Source organism: Dipodomys merriami, unplaced genomic scaffold (genome assembly GCF_024711535.1).
Source record: "Dipodomys merriami isolate MVZ:Mamm:240054 unplaced genomic scaffold, mDipMer1.0.p SCAF_11, whole genome shotgun sequence".
NCBI classification, from domain to species: domain Eukaryota; kingdom Metazoa; phylum Chordata; class Mammalia; order Rodentia; family Heteromyidae; genus Dipodomys; species Dipodomys merriami.
Window position 1 is genome coordinate 22,417,062 of NW_027202382.1, and position 23,153 is coordinate 22,440,214.

The 23,153-nt window shown below is 36.8% G+C and overlaps 1 protein-coding gene across 1 annotated transcript; it reads left to right on the forward strand.

Annotated features, from left to right (window-relative positions):
- Positions 1-14,866: 14,866 nt before the first annotated feature.
- LOC138816237 (E3 ubiquitin-protein ligase Topors-like) lies at positions 14,867-22,779 on the forward strand. Its single transcript, XM_070005853.1, has 3 exons — positions 14,867-14,894; positions 18,233-18,295; positions 20,182-22,779. Exon 3 carries the CDS (start codon positions 20,464-20,466, stop codon positions 22,600-22,602), a length of 2,139 nt encoding a protein of 712 aa, XP_069861954.1. The 5' UTR covers positions 14,867-14,894; positions 18,233-18,295; positions 20,182-20,463; the 3' UTR covers positions 22,603-22,779.
- The last annotated feature ends 374 nt before the right edge of the window (positions 22,780-23,153 follow it).

Below are 23,153 nucleotides of genomic sequence, written 5' to 3' on the forward strand. Positions count from 1 at the left end.
CTAAAGACCACCCTTCTCTGACTCCCAAGTAGCTGAGATTACAGGGGTTCAGCACCATGCCAGGACTCAAATTCTTTTTTTTCTCCCCCTTCTTCTCCTATGTATTTATTTATTTATTTATTTTTGTCAACACTAGGGTTTGAGCTTAGGACTTCACACTTGCTAGAGGGGTGCCCAACCTATTGAATCATGCTTCCTTTTTCCCTCTGGTTATTTTTGAGACAGGATTTCACTATTTGTCTGCACCAGCCTGGAGTTGTCACAATCTCAGCCTCTCATGTAAGTGGGATCACAGACGTAGACCACTTTGTCCAACTATCGGCTGAGGTAAAGTCTCCAGGCTGATCTTGAAACATAATCCTCACTATCTTGGCCTCCTGAGTAGCTAGGCCTATAGGTATGAGCCATATCACCAGCTTCAAGCTCTTTCTTAAAGAAAAAGTTAAAGGGTACAGTGTTAGTTAATGTGATGGATAAGGTGAAGTTTAGGCAGAAAGAAATCTTCAACATGAACTAGCTCCTTTATCTCAGAGACTCTTGAGAAAGCTTGTGTTTATATATGGGAAGGAAGAAAAACAAAATGGTCCCAAGGAAGCGAAGAGTTTGGAGTTGGAGCAAATGGCAAATCATTTTGAGTTTTAAAGAAAATATCAAATAAGATCAGTAACTTTAGACTTCTTGAGGAGATTATTACTTAAGGCAAGAATTGAGTAACCTGGCAAGGGACAGTTTGCAAAGCTAGAAATACTGTGTCTTCTGGTTTGAGTGATGTCATTCATTCCATTTAATTAGGCCTTTCTTCTCATGTATCCGTCTCACTGAAATGATTGCTATAGGAATGATGTGGAAACACCATTTCATGTTGCTGTTCTGAAATCTTGGGCCTCCTCTCTATGGAGAGTTCTTGTTTTATCACTGGCTACAAGCTGAAAGTGTCTTTTCCTACTCAAAGGTGTTTTAAGCTATTTTTTTTTATTACAGGAAGATGTAAAAAAGAGACTGCTGTGCCAGAAAAGCAGTGGTTATGACAAGGGCTGATAGCTTCCACAGAGCATATTGAATGAAAGCACTTATCATTGAAAAATCAATGAATAAATGCACAAAACAGAACAAGCAAATATTACCCTAAGCAATTACAACTTGGGAAAGGACACATTTTCAACAATGCAAAAATTGTTCTAGTTCCTTATACAATGCATTAAATGTAAAATAAATCATTGATGCAAGTTACTCTTTAATTTTGTATTCACATCAACTGTATTGATAAGGTCAATCTCTGTTTATGTTATGCTTTTATGCTCTTCAGGTCTATATCATCTTACACAGAAAATATCCCTAATTCAAACTCTGAAAACTGAAATTCTCCAAAGCTGAAACTTTTTGCACGTCATATAATGCAATAACTAAAAATTCTACATTTGAAGCTACTAATACAACTATGTTTATTGGAGGATTATTTACCATAGCTAAGATATGGAACTAAACCAGATGCCCCTCAGTAGATGAATAGATCAAGAAATTGTGGTATATATATGTACACACACACACACACACACACACACACACACACACACACACACACACACACACACACACACACACAATGGAATTCCATGCCTCTATCAGAAAGAATGACATTGCCCCAATTGTTAGGAAATGGAAAGACTTGGAAAAAATTATATTAAGTGAAGTAAGCCAGGCACAAAGAAACATAGGTCCCATGGTTTCCCTTATTTCCAATAACTAGTATATGTCTGGGATGTTATGTAATAGGTTGCAGTCAAAATACACACTAAAAATACTGCAAATGATTACTTTGTAAGTAGGCCCGGAGAGACAGAGGATACACATTTTCCTTTATATGTGGAAGCTAGATTTAGCTTATAAACTCATACGTAAACATGTTGAATGGTATGCAAGTATATGCAAGATGAAATATGCTAGATGCAAGGAAAATGCAAAGAAATTCTTTGGAAAGGCAAGGTCAAAGTTCAACAAAACAAACACTAGGAAGAGAATACATGAAAGGGGTGGGATCAAGGAGAGAGAAACAGACAAATGAAGAGAAGAGAGGGAGAGCACAGTCAAGAATCTAATGTATCTTAAGTCAGTTTGTTTGGACAGGCAGAAAAATGCTCTGCTTTACCCAGGATTTTGCGATCCTCCTCCCAGGTTAGTTCAATGGGAGGGAGATCTGCTTTGAGTATCACAAAAGAGGGAGATGGCTTTTTCCTCAAGTTTGGAGATGCCAGATGCCCCTCAGTAGATGAATGGATCAAGAAAATGTGGTATGTATACACAATGGAATTCTATGCCTCCATCAGAAAGAATGACATTGCCCCACTTGTTAGGAAATGGAAAGGCTTGGAAAAAATTATATTAAGTGAAGTAAGCCAAGCCCAAAGAAACATAGGTCCCATGATTTCCCTTATTAGCAATATCTAGTATATGTATGAATCAAGCAAAAAAGGTCAGATAGTGTGATGTTAAGAAAATGAACCCTTAGATATGTATTTAAAAAATTTTTTTTCATGCATTTGTTTCTAACGCATTTATAAGATTATTTCTTTGTTGCTTTGTATGTCCCTCCCCCACAGTATAACCCCTGCTTTCACTATATTTGATGTCGGTATAATTTGTGGAGGAGATGGGGAAAAACAAGTCGTTTAAGGATACAGGTGGACCCGTTGCAACAATGAGAAGTACAAGTTGTCATGTCGAAAACGAACTTTACAACTTTGGGGGGGGGGAAGCGGGGGAGGCTGGGAAGGGATGTGAAGGGTAAACAAAGGAGGAGGCTGCAATGCTTGATAAGAAATGTACTCTTATCTTGCCCATGTAATTGTAACCCTTCTGTACAGTATGTTCACACACAAAAAAATCTATGAGGCAAAAAAAAAATCTAATGTATACTCCATGAAATGAAAGAATGAGGGAAGGGCTGGCTAGGGGAGGCGTGGTGAGAATGTTGAAAGGGGTGATCAAGAAGTATTGTATTCATACACTGCTTTGGTAAACGGCGACTCCATTGTACCACTACTTAAAGATAACTTCAAAAAAGAAAAAATTACTTTCAGGCTGTACGTTTTAGATGCATATAAAACCTATGTGAATTTCATCTTAAGCTTTGGTTCCATTTCCTAGAAATCCCATTGTATATATGCAAACATTTCAGAATCTGAACAAATGTAAATTCCAAATCAACTTTAACCTTTATGATGCTTCATACTTTTTCTTCCAAATAAAGTATGTAACAATGAGAACTTTTAAGTAAGTGTTTTGTTTGAATTTATTGTTCTGGTAAGTTTGCAATCGTGCTTACCAGTCCCAGTATGTACAACTAGCTCCAAGATTCCCTCAGGGTGAATAATTCCGATAGATACTTCAGAGTCAATTCTAAAAACTTCCCTATTGCTAAAAGCACGTGGAGATGATAAACATGAAAGTCATTTTCTTAGTGGTTAAAAACAAATTCATACTATGCACTTCTCACGAAGTCCAAATACAATGTACTACCATCCAATAATGACATTCTTAATAAACATCCCATTATTAAAAATCTTATTAAAGAAGCAATTGTTTCAGTGTAAGGAAAGCTTGGGCCTAGAGAATTTCAGGGTCATAATTGCTGTTAGCTGGAAAGTAATGTAATTAATGCAAATTTGATTCTCTAATTATACCACAATGTTATTGCTGACTCAAGTTATGAAAACTCTCCAGAAACATGTCTATAGTTCAGAAAGCATCTAACTACTCCATTTCCTTGAATCCTAAACCCTTTGATAGGCAACAAATGACCTGCCCTTTACATACTGTATACTCAATATATTGAAAATATTCTAGTTTTTGCGTGCATATTAAATATTTCATCTTCTTGCCTTTATGAGATGAACATAAAATAGTAAGATATTCATACTTAGAATATATTTGAAGCTCTTGGATTTGAGCTTTTTTAAAAAAAAATCTATAACAGAAGCCAGGCCTGTCTACTCCTATATGGTAGGCTCTTTGTATAGGGACAAGAAGGGTACTGGTGTAATTAATGAGACATTAATGACATACAATACATCTATGATGGAAATGAACTTTGCAACTTTGGGGGTAAAGGAGTCAGGAAAGGGGATAGTGGGAGAAAATGAGGGAGGGAGTAACACTGTTCAAAATATATATACTTTACCTTAATTATGTAACTGTAATCCCTCTGTTCACCTTCATAATAAAAAATGAAATAAAATTAAAAATAGAATTCAAAGAAAAATGAATATATCCATGAAATGAAGTATAATTCCAGTTAAAATAAACAACATATATCACCATAGATACATCCCAGAAACATTGTTCAACATAGAAAAGTAAAAGGACAAGCAGGCATGTGATGCTTATTTGAAAGAAAAAAAACATAAAATATTTTATATTGCTTAGGGAACAAAAACTATTTATATCTTAAGAAATCATGGGATAGAAAAATTTATACTCATTTCAAGAGTGGTATTCTTTTATAAGTAAAAAAACACTTAATGATTGAAGGAAGAAGATATTAAAAATACCTACACTTATTCTAATCACTAAAAAAGGGAAATAAAAAAACCCAAAAAGTAGTAGTCTCTGAACTAGGATGTTTCTCAGTGGTAGAGTGCTTGCCTAGCATATACAAGATCTTACATTTGATACCCAGCTTCCCTTTCTTTTCTTTTTTATTTAGAAGTCATAGATACAGTCATTTTATTTATTTATTTTGCTGGTGTGGGGCTTGAACTCTGGTCTTGGGTGCTGTCCCAACATCTCTTGACCCATAAAATATTAGCCTCTGTTTTCTTTCTCCCCTCTTTTTAAATTATCATTTTCAAATAGTTGACTAAGTAGTTGTACAATCTTTTCAAGTCATGAATTTAAAGTAGGGCATTTTCTCAATGAGTCATAATAATGTTGGTGATGTAGGTCTCTACCCAGTCATTTAAAGTATAGTAATTATACACTTTGAATATATGGTACACTGGCTTACGTTCTGAGGACAAAGCAAACATAATTATAACTAAAAGCCTCTTAACTTTTCTCAACAACCTTGGAAAACACAAAACAGTGCTAACATAATTGAAAACTGAGGAACTATTTAAAATTATTTCCGAAGAAGATTGCATAAAACATACTTGCATCCTCTGTGAATTTTAATAGATTTAAATTATTTATACACATCCCAAGCCCCTCATAGATTTGCTTTTTCTAAAACATATCTCAAAGTTCCTAGTCCCTTGAAGATGGCATTGAGTCATTAAACCCTTTTAACTGTTTTTCTCAAAATGGCCACATTGATTAATTCTCCTTTATCATCCCTTCATCATTGCTTGGGTGTCTTGGGATGCAGGATGAGCCCCTTCCGATGCCTGGAGCCAGAACTTTTGGCCTACCATGATGGTAAAACTTTCATTTCCCAAATGAGAAAAATGAAAGTCACCAAGGCAAAGTAATGTGCCATTGTCACTGGAATTGCCATTCAAGAAAATGGCATTATTCTTATTGGCACAGAATAAGAACAATAGAAAAGACATTTTCAAGGAGAGCTCAACTGTGAAGTTTTTCTCCAAAGATGGCGGCTCCTATAACTTTTCCCACGTACACAGAACATAACCTGTGACTTCACAGTCACAGGAACTGGAGAAAATGAAAACATGTCAAGTTTCAGAAATGCATGTGTGTGTACTATAATAATTTAAAGCCACGGTTACCTCCAGGAGACTCCCATTCAACTTTCTCCCCTCCGCCCCCCGCCCCGCCCCCCTCTCCCCCGCCCGCATATGCCTTCTTCCAACATTGATGTCCATGCTTTACTTTGGTTCTCTTTTGAAATCTGATCATTTCACAATAATAGCATTTAACGTTCTATATAGAATTGATCTCTTCCCAAGTTAATCTCTCTTTTTTTTTTTAAAGCTAAAATGGAAGATCTTCAAAAGCAAGTGGTTTCTGGTAAGAAGCCCAGGCCCCAAAGATAATACTTGGCAAATACTAGCCATTCAAAACATACTTGTTGAATCAGCCTGTATTTGTCCAGTTTGGCAATTTTCCCATTAAAAAAAAAAAACTCTTGGTATATCAAGTTCGGAGGGCTCACACCTATATTCTAGCTATTCAAGAGGCTGAGATCTGAGGATCACAATTCAAAGCCAACCTAGAGAGTAAGTGCCTGAGACATATTTCAAATAAATTACCAAGGTTAGAGCACTAACCTTGAACAAAAAAGAAGTTTAGCGACAGTGCCCTGCCCTGAGATTAAGTCTCAGGACAGGTGCGCGCATACATGTGCACACACATACACACAAACTGTACAGTAATTTTTCATATTTTATATTTCAGATATAATATTCACTATATGCATTTCATGAGGGATCCCCATGGAAAGAGAGTGTCCACAAGTTTCCCTGGGTGTATGTCCAAAGTATATGTATATGTAAAAAAGAATAAAGATCTTTTGAGCAATGCTATGGCATATGTAATTCTGTTACCATATCATCATCTCTGCTCTGCTCCTGGCAGAAGTGTTGCACAGATATCCTTAGAGACATTTTTGACAGGGTGAAGGTTCAACCGCACAGGGAGAATAAAAGATGGCAGCAGTTTATTTTCAAGAAGCAATTGGCTGTCTTAATCATGTCACTGTTGAATGACCACAGTTACTTTTTCCATAATGAAAGGTCTAATTGCATTGGGTTCCAGTTTCCATTTTCAAGCTGGCCTGGGGCATTTGTGTCTATCTCCATTAGCCTTTGCTAGAAAGTTATTTGTATGATAGTTTTGGTGCCAACTGCATTACAAAAATGTTGATGGCCAGTATTTTTGGCCTGTGATAATTGGGGACTTTCAGTGTTAGAACTGCCAAGCTGTTAATTAGCTTGATGTAAGGACTACACATCCACTTTCTATTTTCATTATGATCTGCCAGCATTATCTTCTTTTAAAGTAGATCTCTGCTAAAAGGTTTTGAGAAGTGCTTGTTTTCACAAAATAATCATCTGGGATTAGTGAGTTATGAACAGCTGCCCATTATAAGAGCTGATTTAGTCCATTACTCAAAACCAGAAACACAGCATCATTGGTGTACAGAGAATTTTTGGGAAATCCACTTTGCTATGCATTGATAACAGCACAGCAAGTCAATGTGGTACTCTGGGACTAAAGCAATTTCACTTTTCATACAACTTTGATACCTAATGGCTTCTTGATTGGCAGAGAAAAGGTACACATAAAAAAATCAAATCTAATAGAGAAAAAGAAGCTAAGATGCTTATGTCTTCACTGCAGATGTATTGATTTTTTTCTTCTGTTTCCATTCATCTATTCTAAAATGCTGATGGTGTTAAGCAAAAGTTTGAGAATGATGCTCCTGCCCATGGGATTCGCATGTCTAATACAGTCCCAGCTTTTATCATTCACATTGCTGATAGATTGAGTTTGCTGGGTTGGTAGCTAAGCAAATGATCATTAAAACTGAAAGTGGCATAGCTTTGACAGCAAAGTACTTGAGTGCGTTTGAAACTCAGGAATGGCAAGGGTTGTCATATGCATGATAGATGCTGTTCCAAAGAAAATAATTTATGCAGCATAATCCTAGGACATATAAACAATGAGAGTTTAATTTTCAGTAGTGATGATGATGAAAATACTAACAACAACAAGGATCATACAGTTGTTGACAAAGATCGTGTAATGCTTCCTTCACAAATTTAATTATTATTAAATTCTCATGGCAATGAGCATTATATAATGAAATGGACCATAGAAGGTATCAGGAGTCTCAAGTTCTAGACCTGCCTGTCACATTTATTGTGGCTTTCATAAGAAAGAATTTAGCTAAAGTTAATTGCAAGTGGTGGCTCAGTAGTTCTAATTCTAGCTTTTTGGGAGACAGAGATTGGGAGACTGGTGTTCAAGGCCAGTGCAATACAAGAAGGAAATAAAAGGAAAACATGTTCCCAAAACTCCTTCTTGACTGATAATTGAGTGTTGTGATGCATCCTTGTCTCCCAGGTATGCAGGAAGCAGAGATTGGTATGACTGTGGTTCCAGACCATTTGTGTTAGTCATTTTTAAGACAGGGTCTTGCTTTATGCCCTGGCTGGTCTCTATTGAGGTCTTCCTATTTGTGATTCCATTCTATCTGATGTGCCCACTGGCAGAGTGGATCAAGTGGTAGATCACCCACTTAGCAAGCACCAGAACTTGAATTGGAACCCTCCCCTAATAATGCTGCTCACCAAAAAAAAAGAAAAAAAAAAGAAAAAGAAAGAATTTTGGTCAAGATTGTGCATCTTGGTATACTTACTAAAACGTATTGAATTTTGCAATTAAAATGGATAGATTTTCAGTATAACATATAGATATGTACACATTTGCTTAAAAATGAAGGTGCATTTTCATTCATCTAACAAATAAAATGGCACAACCTCTGCTCAAAGAGCTTGCATTCTAAAATCAGAAACGAACAAATGTGTAATTATGATTTCACCATAAGCATAACCAGTACATTAAGGCATTTATTCAGTATTGGACACTATTCTAAGTCTTTATGCACATCAATCTTTTTAAAATCATAACGAATATCATTCTTTCATGGAGAGAAATCTTATGTAAAGATCTCTGGAATTCACAAATCTATGAAATGGTGCAGCTGAAATTCAAACCCAGTTCTTTTGGGCTTGTGTTCTCTTAATCTACATAAGCACAAGAGACTTCTCAGTGCCACTGTGCATAAAAACACAAGATATTGAGTGGGAAAGCTTGCAACAAATTCAAATAGTCAAGAAAGAACTTCCAGAGAAGCTATGAAATATATACTAAAGAACTAAACTAGAAACTAGATGCCAGTCGCTCACACCTGTCACCCTAGCTACTCAGGAAGCTGAGATCTGAGGATCACATTTCAAAGCCTTCCTGGGCAGAAAACTCCCTATCAGACTCTTATCTACAATTAAGCACTCACAGACCAGAAGTGGAGTAGTGGCTCAAAGTGATAGAGCAGTAGCCTTCAGCTAATGAGCTCAGAGACAGTGCCCAGGCCCAGAGTTCAAGCCCCATGATCAACAACAACAACAACAACAACAACAACAAAATGAACTAGAGGTTACCAAAGAAATACAGATAACATAATTCTAATCTGAGAAAATAGTATGCATCAATGCAACAAGGCAAAAAATCATGGACTCTAAACTCCCTTCCAGCTTTAGTAGTCTAAAATTATGGAAATAGATTAAAAATTATTGAGGAGAAAAACATTTTTAAGTTCAAGGGAACTAGTAATCAAAAGTCTAAATATTTATGAAGAAAATGGTTTAATTGTGGTGTTCGATATTGATGTATCTTTGAGTTCTTGCTTCAGAGAAGACTAGCAGTACCATTCCTACTGATGTGAAAGGGAGATTCCCATAACACAATGACTTGGGAATCCTCGGGTCTATTCAAAGCTATTGTCATAGTTTTTAATCTCAGCTAGAGAGGCAGGAGAGTTATGAGGACATGAAGATTACAACTGCATGAAGCAAGTCCAGTCTAAGTTCAGTGGGGAGAGTTTTGTCAAGATGCCCTCATTTGCAGACCTATCTAGGGCTCTATTCGCAAAGGGCAATTTAAGATTTACTCCCCATGATGGAAGTGTTTTTTCTAATAAAAATATTCATTTTATTGTCTAATTTCTTTTTGTCATCTCTACCTTTTTTTTGTCATTTCACCTGTCCTTCTGGTTTCTATTTCAAAGTCATTTTTTTTTTAAATTTTGCCTTTGTTTCTGTACTTTTGAATGTTCATTGTCTTAAATCTTTCTGTTGAAATTCTTAGTTTAGCCAAATGCCAGTGGTGGCTCATGTCTGACTAAGGAGGCTGAGATCTTGAGGACTGTGGATTGAAGACATCCAGCCAGGAAGATCTGTGATTACCAAAAAGCTAAGCTGGAGGTGTGGCTCAGCTGGAGGTGTGGCTCAACTGGTAAGCCTAACAAAAGCACAAGGCCCTAGAACTAGATCTTAGTTTGTTTACCTTTTCCAATTTTCAATTAAACATTGTAAAGTGCTACACTTAGTAAATCATAGGCTTGCTCAAAAATGTAAGTTTAATATAGTTTCTTGTGACCAGTTTGATAAGTAGTATCAGCTCGTAAGATATACATTAAAGGTGTGTTTTTTATGCTTGCTTTTAGTTGCAACTCTTCTTTCTCTTCTTGTATTAACATATTGGCCAGACTTAATACTAGTATTTACTAATAAAATTGAGTTCAATGGAATATTTCTTAGTTAATTCTAGTGGTTTTGGTAGTAAGAAGGGAAAAATACATCAGCTCAACTAATCACTGTGTGAAAATGAAAGATGTCAACATATGAAGAATCTCAAAAAGAAAAGAAAAAGAAAATTTTTATGAGAAAAAGAAACATGTAAAATGTTCAAAATAAATACTATTTGATAAAGTCTAGCTTACTGTGTGAAATTCCCTTTTTGAGGAAAAGAATCATGAAAATTTTCAAACCAGATGATAATCACACCTAGATCAGATTTTGCAATGCTTTTCTACAAAGAATTGAGGAGCAATATTTTCAAATTTGCAAGTCATATAGATTCTGTAGCAGCTGCTGAACTCTGCACTTATAGAAGGCTCTCTGACACAAGTTACTAGCAGCAAATGACTCTGACTGAGTTCCAATAGAACTTTGCTTGCTGAAATTGGCAGGCAAACTGGTTTCACCTATGGACAAAATTTGCCACCATTATTCTACATTATTATGTGAAAACATGAATATTAATGAAAGAGAAGAATGTTACTCAGGGGAAACATGCAAAGTATTAAAAATAAATATTTTCAAATAGATTATGCTCAAACTGGATCCATATAGAGAAAAGAATTTCAGCCCTTTGACCTGATGGAACTCTGGTAACATGAGTCCACTGGCATTGAAATATTTCTTCTCACTTGACTCCCTGAGTTTGAATGATCACTATCAGTATCATTTCCACCTCTAGCAATGCTTAAGGAATTTACAACTTAGGGTTGGGAATGGGGCTTAGTGGTACAGTGCTTGCCTCACATGCATGAAGCCCTGGGTTCGATTCCTCAGTACCACATAAACAGAAAAAGCTGCAGCTGGTGCTGTGGCTCAAGTGGTAGAGTGCTTGACTTGAACTGAAGAGCTCAGGAGCACTGACCAGGCCCAGAGTTCAAGCTGTGAAAAAAAAGAAAAAAAAGAAAAAAAAATTTACAACTTAGAAGCGAAGGCCGATCATCGCACAGAAATAGCACTGACCCTCCTGAATGGAACATAGATCCTGAAAAGAAAGAATAAGTAATATACCTCTGGATATACAGAATCTATTTGGAATAAAGAAGGTGCAAGAATATGAATACTGCCTGTGATATGTGCTTTCCTAACCTACTGTGGCTTCCATTGTATCTGTTGACATGCCAAACCCCACAGTGGTATGGATAATATCTGGGAAGTATGGATAATATATGAGTCATGCTAAACTCCTAACTGAGGCAATCATATGAGGGTATAGGATTCCAGCCCCTATAGCGCACATGAACCTCTCTCTCTTCCCTTCCATTTATTTTCTTAACAATACATCGCTTGACACTATTTATGATGCTGCAGTGGTATAGCCTGATTGAAATGTGTATCCAGGCTTGGCTTGAAGTCGTTGTTAGTACACTCTGAGCAAATGTGATAAATAGGTTTTGTGTTTCTCCAGGTGCCTTTCCATGTAAATTGATGACTGCTGCCCAGGGGAATGAGCTGGGCTTGAAAACATGAAGAGAGATTAGTATTAGTGTGACAAGGCCATAATCTGTAACAAGGAGCATATATCATTGTCACACAAGAGAATCACAGTGTTTGGAAGATCCTCTCTACTTAGGGAAGGTCTCCACTCCATGGCTGACAGCTTAGGCCTCTTTAGATCAACCCTGCTTGTTCTATCCAAAAAAGCTCTTTTATTCAAATTTGACAAAATAATTACTACTACCATTTGGCTTTGAATGGCTCAATTATGGCTGCAGTCATTTGGTTTAGTAATTACTGAAATTATGGTTTGGGCTCAAGGCCAGATCTATCTTTCCTCTCTTCCCCATGAAAGCAAGGAGAGGCACTTTTATAGGAAAATATATGGTGATTCAGGAGCCAGGTTGTAACAATTCATTTTAAATGACTCCAGTCAATGGGAAATAAAACTGAATAGTCTAGCTGAGAATAAGGCTAATTTTTTCCTTGATCTTTAAGAAACCTGGCACTCTGAAACTATTTTTGGCTTTCATGGATAATTCTAGTCTTTCCATGAATGAAGTAAGCCCGCCTTTAAATTTTATACTCTCATTATTCTTTTAACCTGATTAAAATCTATTATTGGCTAGTGGTTATTTAATCTATGGTATTTTTGTTTTGTTTAAACTAAATATTCTAGATTCCTGACATCTTTCTTTCAGGTTTCTGGAACCTGTGATTTAACCAGGGTTAAGTCACTTAATTTTAGAAGTCTGGATTTTTTTTTCATTTTTAAGTTGGGTTAACACATGATATTTCCCTGAGTATTTATAAGAATCAGAAAACTAAACACAGAGCTCCCTATGACCAAACAAGGCCACACGAAAGCTACCAGCACAACCATGTTCATTGCATCATTATTTACCATGCCATGAGATGGCATGATTTGGAATCAGAGCAGAAGCCCCTCAACAGATGAATGGGTCAAGAAAAAATATATATATACACATATGTGTGTGTGTATATACAGATGGGTGTATATATACACATACGTATATAAATATAAACATAAATACATAAATATACACAAATACAATGGCATTCTACTCATCCATCAGAAAGAATGATATGGCACCATTCATAAGGGAATGGAAAGTCTTGAAAAAATTATATTAAGCAAAGTAAACCAGACCCAGAGAAACACAGATTTTCATGGTTTCCCTCATTTGTGCTAACTAGAATATGCCTATAAATCTACTAGTACACACCCTGGATGGTAAGCAAGGAGTTGCATATGAATTAATTTCTTTATAGGAGTGTGAGTAGGTGCAAGTAGTCACATCTTAGACCAGGAAGCAGAGACAAAAAGGTTGGAGTGCCACATTTTAGGAAATACCCTTGATAACTCAATGGTCTCCCACTAGGCCTTACTCTAAAAGTTTCCATACCATCTGCCTACACTGCCACTCTGGAGACGGACCTCCAACTGACCCATTGAAGACTCATATTCCAACCATAGCAAGGGATTAACCTGGGGAAACTGTTCTGTTATTCAATATAAAGAGGGAAATTCTGAGGTGAGGATAAAGCTTTATTCTTTTTTCTGATAGAATTTCTTCTGATAGAAGAATCCTCTTCTGTCTTCTCACAGAAGAACTTGCCCAAAAATAAAATCAATTTTACTGTTTATGGTCTGTATTCATATATTTGTCCACTTTCTAACAATTATCTGTATGTCAAAACCCAATCATTATAACATTTGTGGTCATTTGTAAAGGTACATTTTGTGAACTTTTATGGCATTTTAAAATAATTTTTTGTATTTTTCATTGGTAATTTTGCTCCTTAAAATGGTCTTTAAACATAGTTGTGTGCCTTACAAGGAAATTACAGGTATTGGTCAGTTCAGCTATGAGTTATAGAGTCATTGGCTGTAGTTTGATATTGATATAGGTAGGTAGGTAGGTAGGTAGGTAGATAGATAGATAGATAGATAGATAGATAGATAGATAGATAGATAGATAGATAGATAGATAGATGTGATTATATAGAGACTACAGTAATACTGGTAGTGAGTTGGTAGAAACCAGGATACTTAATAGCACATAGCAAAGACTTACCTGGCTGGACTTGTGGAGACCTTAGCTCTAACCCCAGGAAGAAACCAAAATATGCAGGTATTGTGAGAGCTAGCTCTAAGCTCAGGTGAGAAAATAAATAGACCTGATCCTACAGCTATCAATGACCAGGTTAATTGTCTGGTATATCTCATCAATTTGTCATTTAAAGATCTTCCTTAGCCTTAAATACTCTTACTGTGGATGAGACAACTCTGTTCCCTCAAGGCTGCTTCAGAAGATGGAGAATTGAGAGCAAATGAAAATAAGAAGAATAAAAAGAATGAAAGAAACAGGTGGAGGAAAAATAGATGGATAGAAATATAAGTTGCGGGGCTGGGAAAGTGGCTCAGTGGTAGAGCGCTTGCCCTGCATGCATGAGGCCCTGGGTTCAATTCCTCAGCACCACATAAGCTGAAAAAGCTAGAAGTGGAGCTGAGGCTCAAGTGGTAGAGCGTTAGTTTTGAGCTGACGAGTTGAGGGGCAGCGCCCAGGCCCAGAGTTCAGGTCCCACGACCGACAAAAACAAAAAGAAAAGAAAAAAAAGAAATATAAGTTGCTGAGTGAGAAACTTCAATGACCATTTCTTGGCTTCATTTTCCTCCCTCTTTTCTCCTTCCCATCATTCCTCTAGCTTTCCTCCTCCTTTCTTTTAAATAAATATTTACTGTCTATTTATTTCTGTGCTAGAGACTTCATATGTAGAGGTGATTATCTTCTGAAAGAATTTTACTATTAGGTGCTGCATTTTACTATCTATGACCTGTTAAACCTTTTCTATGCTCTTCTGACTTAGAAGAGCACTTTTTATAGTATTGACTCTGATCTGTCTCTCAGAATATTAGAGGTCTGATGACTTCCATGTCATGGGTCTAAATCCTATTTTATTTACCCATGCAACTTAAGTCACTTGGGTCTCTGTTGGAAAATCTAAGATGCTGTCTCTCTCTGTCCATAACAGAACTCCCTATGTGTTCTAAATTCTGTCTCCAAGGCAAACAAAATGGATATTATCCAATGAAACACAACAAACCCAGAAGCTGAGGCAAGTTTTCTAAATGTTATTTCTGTCATTCTTGTTTATTCAAGATGATCAGACACTATAAAGGAACTTGAAGAGAATCAAAATGAGAAAATAAATGTTTGGCCAGGTGCTTGCTGGAGGCTCACACCTGTAATCCTAGCTACTCAGGAAGCTGAGATTTGAGGATCACAGTTAGAAGCCAGCCTGGGCGGGAAAGTCCATGAGACTCTTATCTCCAACTAAACACCAAACAAGCCAGAAGTGGAGCAGTGGCTCCACTTTTGCTTTTTGCCTTGAGAGAAGGTCCTGGCCCTGCGTTCAAGCCCAAGGACCAGGAAATGGACAAAAAGAGAGAAGAGAGTAGGGGGAGAAGGAAGGGAGAGAAAATAAAGGAAGGAAGGAAGGAGGGAGGGAGGGAGGGAAGGAAGGAGGAAAGATGGAAGGAAAGAAGGAAGGAGGGAAGGAAGGAGGAAAGAAGGAAGGAAGGAAGGAAGGAAGGAAGGAAGGAAGGAAGGAAGGAAGGAAGGAAGGAAGGAAGGAAGGAAGGAAGAAAGAAAGATAGAAAGAAACAAACAAACAAAGAAACAAACAAAGAAAGAAATAGAAAGAGATTTGGTATTGATATTCCTCCAGCACTGTTCTGTTAAGGATTGTTTTTTGCTATTCAGGGTCTTTTATTGTTCCATATGAATTTTTGGATTGCCTCTTCTATTTACTTGAAGAATGAGGTTGGAATATTGATAGTTATTGCATTAAATTTGTAGATAGCCTTGGGAAGTATTGCCATTTTTACGATGCTCCTTCCAATCCAGCATGGGAGGTTTGGCCACTTTCTTTTTATTTATTTATTTTTATTGTGAGAATGCCATACAGAGTTACAATTACATGGGCAAGATAACGAGTACATTTCTTATCAAGCATTGTTGCCTCCTCTTTGTTTCCCCTTCCCATCCCTTCCCATACCCCCCTCCCCCACCTGATCCTCTCCCCCACCCCCCACCAAAGTTGTAAAGTTCGTTTTTCGACATAACGACTTGTACATCTCATTGTTGCTATGGGTCCACCTGTATCCCTAGTTAAAGTTCTGTTTTGATTTCCTTTTTCAGGTTTTTAAAGTTTTCATCATAGAGTTTTCACTTCTTTGGTTAATTCCTAAGTATTCTTATTTTTGTGGGGGTAAGGAGGGTGCATGGGGGGGAGATAGGTATGTATGGTATTTTCACGATTAAAAAAAAAGAAGTACATATAAACAAAAAGAGAAAGAGAAAGAAAAAGAGAAGGAAAGAAAGAAAGAAAAAGAAGGAAAGAAAGAGGAAGAAAGAGAGAGAAAGGAAATGAGGGAAGAAGAGAGGAAGAAAGGGGAAGAAGGAAGAAAGAAAGGGAGGGAGAGAGGGAGGGAGGGAGGAAAGAAACAGAAAAAGAAATGGGACAGGCTTGTTCTTTCAATTTGTAGGCATAATGTAGTTCATTTTTTATTTATTTTATTTTTTCGTCATATTTTAGGCTTCTCTTTTCTTTTCTTTTTTATTGTGAAAATAGCGTACAGAGGGGTTACAATTATATGAGCAAGGTAATGAGTACCTTACATTATCTTATCAAACATTGTTGCCTCCTCCTTTGTTTCCCCTTCCCATCCCTTCCCATACCTCCCCTCCGCCCCCCACGCCGCCAAAGTTGTAAAGTTCGTTTTCGACATAACATCTTGTACATCTATCATTGTTCCAACGGATCCACCTGCATTTCTAAACAATTATTTTTTTCCCTTCCCCTCCACAAATTATACCAACATCAAATACAGTGAAAACAGGGATTATCTTAAGATACATAATTTACTTTTAGATAGTTTTAAAATTAGAAATGACAGGCTGGGAAGGTGGCTCAGTTGTAGAGTGCTTGCCTCTTATGCATGAAGCCACCCTGGGTTCGATTCCTCAGCACCACATAAGCAGAAAAAAAAAAGCCGGAAGCTTTGGCTCAAGTGGTAGAGAAGGAGCCTTGAAAAGCTGAGGGACAGCGCCTTGGCCCAGAGTTCAGGCCCCAGGAGCAACCAAAGAAGAATTAGAAATGACATATTTACAATTTTTAAAACTAAAATATTAAGTATAAGTTAGAAAATTCTACTTCCTGGTTCAGTATTAAAATCCCTGTATATTTAGTCAGAAATTTTCTATATATACACAAACTTCTGTTGTATATGCCTATCTTTTTAACAATTAGGATTTTTATTAAATAACAACTAATACTAAGGATAATGTAATGGATTATTTAAATAATAATAGTAGGTTGAAAGTCTAGTACTGATTACTTAGATTTAGGAATAGAATGTGTACAATACTTTTGAAGATATTCAGACTTTTATGGATGTCATTTCTCTTCCATCACCTGGTAGTAAATACTATCTTCAATTCTCAGTTTGTGCCTTTAGCTTTTCCTGCCAAATAATTTTGTTAGATAAATAATGTATGTCTGAATTTTATAGTGTTTATTATTTTAATGTGTATGATAAAATTTTATTCATCATTTTAACTTGCTGCTAGTTTTAAGTTTACTCATCTATTGGATCTCATTGGTACTCCTTTAAGTCTATTTTTCTTCCATTTTTGTTTTATTCATTTTGGTTATTTTAGTGGTTACTGTAGACATTGTGTATATGTGTGTGTGTGTGTGCACGCGCATGCATGTGTACACACGCACGTGTGGCTGGTTGTGCATGCAAGTGTATTGGTCTTGGGGCTTGAACCCAGGTATTTAGCAATGTCCCTGAGTTTTAAGGATCAAGGATAGTTTTCTACCACTTGAGCCACAACTCTAGCTTTTTTGTGTGGAGAATTGAAGGTAAGAGTCTCACAGATTTATCTGCCTAGGCTGGCTTCAAACTATGATCCTCAGACCTCAGCCTCCTGAGTAGCTAGTATTTCAGGCAAAGCTACCAGTGCCCGGCTTTACTCTGAATATGCTTGACAAGAAATGTACTCATTACCTAACTTGTATAAGGTACTCTGTACAGCATCTTTACCATAAAATAAAATTTTAAAAAATAGTTTTTAAAAAAATATTTTGAGTTCAATTGCTCCCCTTTCCAACTTTCATTAATTAGAACCTTACCTTCCTTTTAATCTCATCTCCCAGTTTATGTAGGTGAACCTACTGTTTTTGTTGTTTCCTTGTTTGGGTGGTTCTGGGGTTTAAACTCAGGATTTTATGCTAGACATACCTCTAGACCTTTTGGCTTTTATTATTTGTTGAATAGGGTTTCAACTTTCGCTTGGGCCAGCCAGGGCTATGATCCTCCTACTTCTGCTTCCTGTCAAGCTGGGATACGTTTGCAAACTATCACATCAAGCTTCTTTTTGTTTCAGATGGGGTCTCAAGAACAGTTCGAGACTATTGTTCAGCTGTGATCCTCGATTTCAGCCTCTCCAGTAAGTAGAATTAATGATATAAGCCATCATACCTGGCCTGACTAAGTTTGTTTAATTTGGTACCTTGAAGATCTATTTGACCTTTTTCTGGCTTGCATGATAAACATTTCAAAGTCACTTCTTTAGTGTACTACGATTATATTTTGAAGCATTTTTATGTGGACCTCCTTACCTATCTTACACATTCTGTAAAGTTGTTAAGAATATGTCTTTGGCTATTGCCTTTTCTTTTTTTTGTACTGCCTTTTTCTTAATTGTATCAGTTCTTACGATCTTTCTCATTTTAGTCTTGTCTTTATCTTCAAGCTTTCCATCTCTTGGTATATCTGTGTTTCAGTGTGTATAATTTTTTAGCTCTAACATAGTACACTAATAAATCTTTTTAGTTGTGTTTTATTCTGTCATTGAGTCTATTCATTTAAAATTTTAATATTGTAATTTTTATTTATCAAAGGCCTGCTTTTGTTGTTTCAAAGCATTCTGGTCATCTTCTATAGAGTCTTGTGGTAAAACTTTCGTTTCTTTAAAAACATCCGCTTTCAGATTCTCTTAAAAGCTATATTTGTTATTTGTTGTATTTATAGACTTATGCTATGATGGTAGTCTATTTCTTGTTTGTTAATGATTTCTTGTTTGTTGTGAGGTCATTTATGAGATGTTTGTCCTGAAGCCTGAATGTAAGTTGTGCTACTTTATTAAATTGCCTGGGGTTCCTGTCAAACTCAGAATAAACTTTTACTGAGATTTTAGCAGAACAATGAATTGAATATAAAGACATAGTGCCCTATTTCCAGTTACAGACTCTTCTAAAACTTCTTACTGACTCCTCTCTGAGTGATTTTTTTCTAATTTTGATGAGAATGAAAACATTTGTATTCAGGGACTTAGGAAGAAGTTTCCTATTGAACAGTCAGTTCCTTCTCCTTAGTATCTGCCTCGGTCAGTTTCAGAACTGAACCTCAAGAATCTGCAATATAGGGAACCAGCTGAATCAGAGATCATTTCTTTCTCTGAATTCCAATGAGCTTTATTGCTTTTCACTTCTGGGAATTTTGCAATGTATATTACATATTACATATTATATATATACATTTATATATATATTTATTTATGTATATGTATATAGCCTAGATATATTTTGCTATTCCTAGTGGGAAAACTTTTGCTCACAATGCTACTAGAAATTAATATCATTTGTTAAGGGGTTTTATTGGTGTTGTCTGTCTATATATCTGTCTATTTGTGACAGGATCTCACTATGTAGCTCAGGACAGTCTTGATCTTGATTTTTTTCCTTCCTTAGTCTCCTGAATGCTGGAATACAGGCATGGGGCAACATAGATATCTCTGTAGGCATTTATTAATAACAATAATCTTTCATACTTTTTTTTTGTCTGTCGTGGGCCTGAACTTTGGGCCTGGGTGCTGTCCCTCAGCTATTGAGCTCAAGGCCAGCGCTCTACCACTTGAGCCAAGTGCCACTTGGGTTTTTTTCTGCTTATGTGGTACTGAGGATTCAAACCCAGGACCTCATGCATGTGAGGCAAGCACTCTGCCATTGAGCCACCTTCCCAGCCCCAATCTTTCATACTTGTACATAAATACATTCTTTCATTTAACAATATATTTCATCATCTTCTCATATGTCTATAAGTTTGCCTTATCTCCTTTGAATTGCCTATTCGTAAATAATAGAGATAAATACCACGTATTTAACCCACCTCTACTGATGATATTTAGGTTGTTTTCAGTATTTCAGCATTGCCAGAAAAATACTCATCTATCATTTCACATTACATCTAGATTAAATGTATACAATGAGAAATTGATAAGTGAAAAGATACGTTACTTAAATTTTAATGCATATGATCAAATTTTCTTTTCAGAGTTTGCAACAACTGCTTTGAAAAGGAGAAAATCAGTGTGCCTATAACCTCATTGCCCTGTCGACATTGAACTGTATTATATCTTTATCCACATTGAACTTTAGTATACATTTGATAGCTTGTTTCTTACCACTAATTCCATAGAATTGGCAAGTATTACACAGTTAGCAAGTATTGCATAGCGTGGTTTTAATACTAATAGGTATTTTCTGTGCAAGATGAAGAATTGAAGCTTTTTATTTTTCTCATGTGCAACTCTAAAGTATTATCTGCACAAAGAAAATGCCAGTAGATTTCTTTTCTGATTGTGATTGTCCTCACTGTTCGAATGGTGTTCAGAGCGATTCTGAATGGAATCTTGATTCCAGGAGTAGAAGTCATGACTCCTTACCTTATCAATCAGGGAAGAAATCCAAGCCTTCTCACAGCACACAAAACTTACTTTTGCAAGATTGTTTCCCCAAGTTGGAGGACGAGAACGAAGAAGACCCAGTGTTTGTTCCCACCAAGAAGAAAAGCTCTAAGGGGTTTTCTCAAAAACATTACCTTAGTCTAAGCCCTGAAGATGTCAAAAAGAAATTGAAACCATTGAGAGAACTCACTATTCAAGATTTACTAAAGGAGTTTGGGGATTGTGGGAACTTCCAACCAAACTGTATGTCTCTGGGCCACTTGAGAGATCAGGTAGTTATGAAGTTCAGAAGGGCTCTTTATTATTCTGGGATATGGGTGAAACATGTCCAAGGCTGCAAATTGGATAAACAGTTGACCGCTAATTATTTCAAAACAAATCCTGGATGTCTACACCGGCTAGTGCCCTGGCTGAAAAGAGAACTAACAGCTGTTTATGGTAATTATGGATATACAGTGAAGAATATTCTAGATGCTGTCCTTCATCACATGACAGAATATGATTTGGATAGTGATTCCTTTATTCACCTTCTGGAACCTTATCTCCTACAACATACCCATCATTTCCTGCATGAGTTTATCACTTTTGTTCGTTCACCTTACAACATAGAAACCTATGACCAGCGAGCCATCTATCAATATACTCCTACTTCCACATGGGTGCAAAATAAGCCCAGGGATTCAGCTCCTGTTTATTTTTGGCCTGAGGGCTGTGCTCCTAACGCATCTCAGCATGACACAAAGCAGTCTCAGAACACCCAGGTTCAATGGAATAGTGAGGAGAGGCCTCGGTCTGGAAAGAAACTATTCCCAAATGGCCACTCTTCCTTCAAAAATACGAGAATTCCACTGGCCCATCAAGAAACAGCAGACAAAAGCCACATTTGTACCAAAGACAAACTAAAACCAAGTGATCACAAAGGCATAGTTTCTAATAACAATAATAACAATAATATGGTTATTACTTGGGCTACCTTAAGGAAAAGAGTTCCAGGTTACAAACACTGTGCTCAAGAGAAAAAGGAAGAAGGGATGAAATTGTTTCCTGGCCATGATCTACACACGAATGAAACAACTGACTACAACTTCAGTATTCCAGAAATGTCCAATGAAGTGCAACCTCCAAAGTTCACTGCAAGAGAAGAAAAGGCTGTGAGCACTTGCCAGAAGATACATTTGCAGACAAAAGAAGGAGAAGAAAACAAATGCACCAAATCTTCACCCAAGAGTTTTCGAAGATGCTCTAGAGGAAGATCCTTGACAAAGTGCAGATGCAGAGAAAGAGACCGTTTCTGGAGTTGCCCTTCAGAAAAATTCTTTTCTCCAATGAGAAGTGGTAGAAAGCTGAGTTCTCACAGAAAAAAGAGAAAAGAATGCAGACGGTCCCCACAAGTTGCCAAATTCGGTTCGCATTTCAGTAGAAGAACCCAAAGGCAATCCAAATGCAGTCATCACAGATCCAAATCCTGGACCTGTGTTGAACCTAGAAAGAGATCTCTAAGCAGAGAAGTGAGTAATCGCTCTCTGGGAGAAAGTTGTGCAAGTGAGCATTGCTGCCAGCATATGTGCTGTCGGTGGTCAAGAGAAAGGAATGCACATAGCTATGAAGCAAATAACAGAAGAGCCTCTTTGTCCCCGTTCCAACTCATGAAGCTTCCATCGACTTGTAGGAAGAAGCCTGACTTGCCTTCTAAATGTCAAGGTGCTTCCCCAACTAGAAGCACTTGTAGCAGCCTCACTGGCCCACAGACTGGGATACCTAGATCCCTCAGTAACCAGGAGATGAAGCCCCAAATATTGTTTCCTCAAGCTAGAAATATGAGGTACAAAAAGACCAAATGCCAGTTTAGAGATAGCCTGATGGAGGTGACTGGTGCATCCAGGGACCTGGGTAATGAAAGGGAAGGGAACAATTTTTCTGAATATGTACCTTTCTGCAGGAGGCAAATCCAAAACTGCCAGAATTCATGTCGTCATAAACATGGAAGAGTCAAGAAGGAACAGAGGTGAGACATGGCATCAGGAGAAAAAAATTGGAGAAAGCTAGAGAGGGGGTGACACTGTTCAAAACGAAATGTACTCATTACCTGAACTGTGTAACTATAACCCCTCTGTACATCACCTTTACAATAAAAGTCAATGTAGATTTCATCACATCACTTTGTATCTGAAACTAAAAGGCCTGATAGCCCAATTATAAGCTCCTATTGGAGACAAATGCATATTATTAAATTATTTGTATGTATAAATGTTATGTGTCTGCTTTATAAAAATAACAATTCCTAAAATATTTGATCCATTTTTTAGTTTCTAGATTTACCTATGAAAATTCACTGCCAAAAGTTCAAAAAACCAAAGAGTATACTAGAGTATACATTAATTTTCAGGCACACTAAGTATGTTGCATAATGTATTGTTTTAAAAGATTAACACATACATATACAAATGTGTATGTGCATATTCACCTATACATATATTGTGTTTCAGGTTTAATACAATTCTTGGTCCATGGGAAACAAGATAAGGTCACTGTTTTAAGAAAAAGTAATTTGAGACTTCAC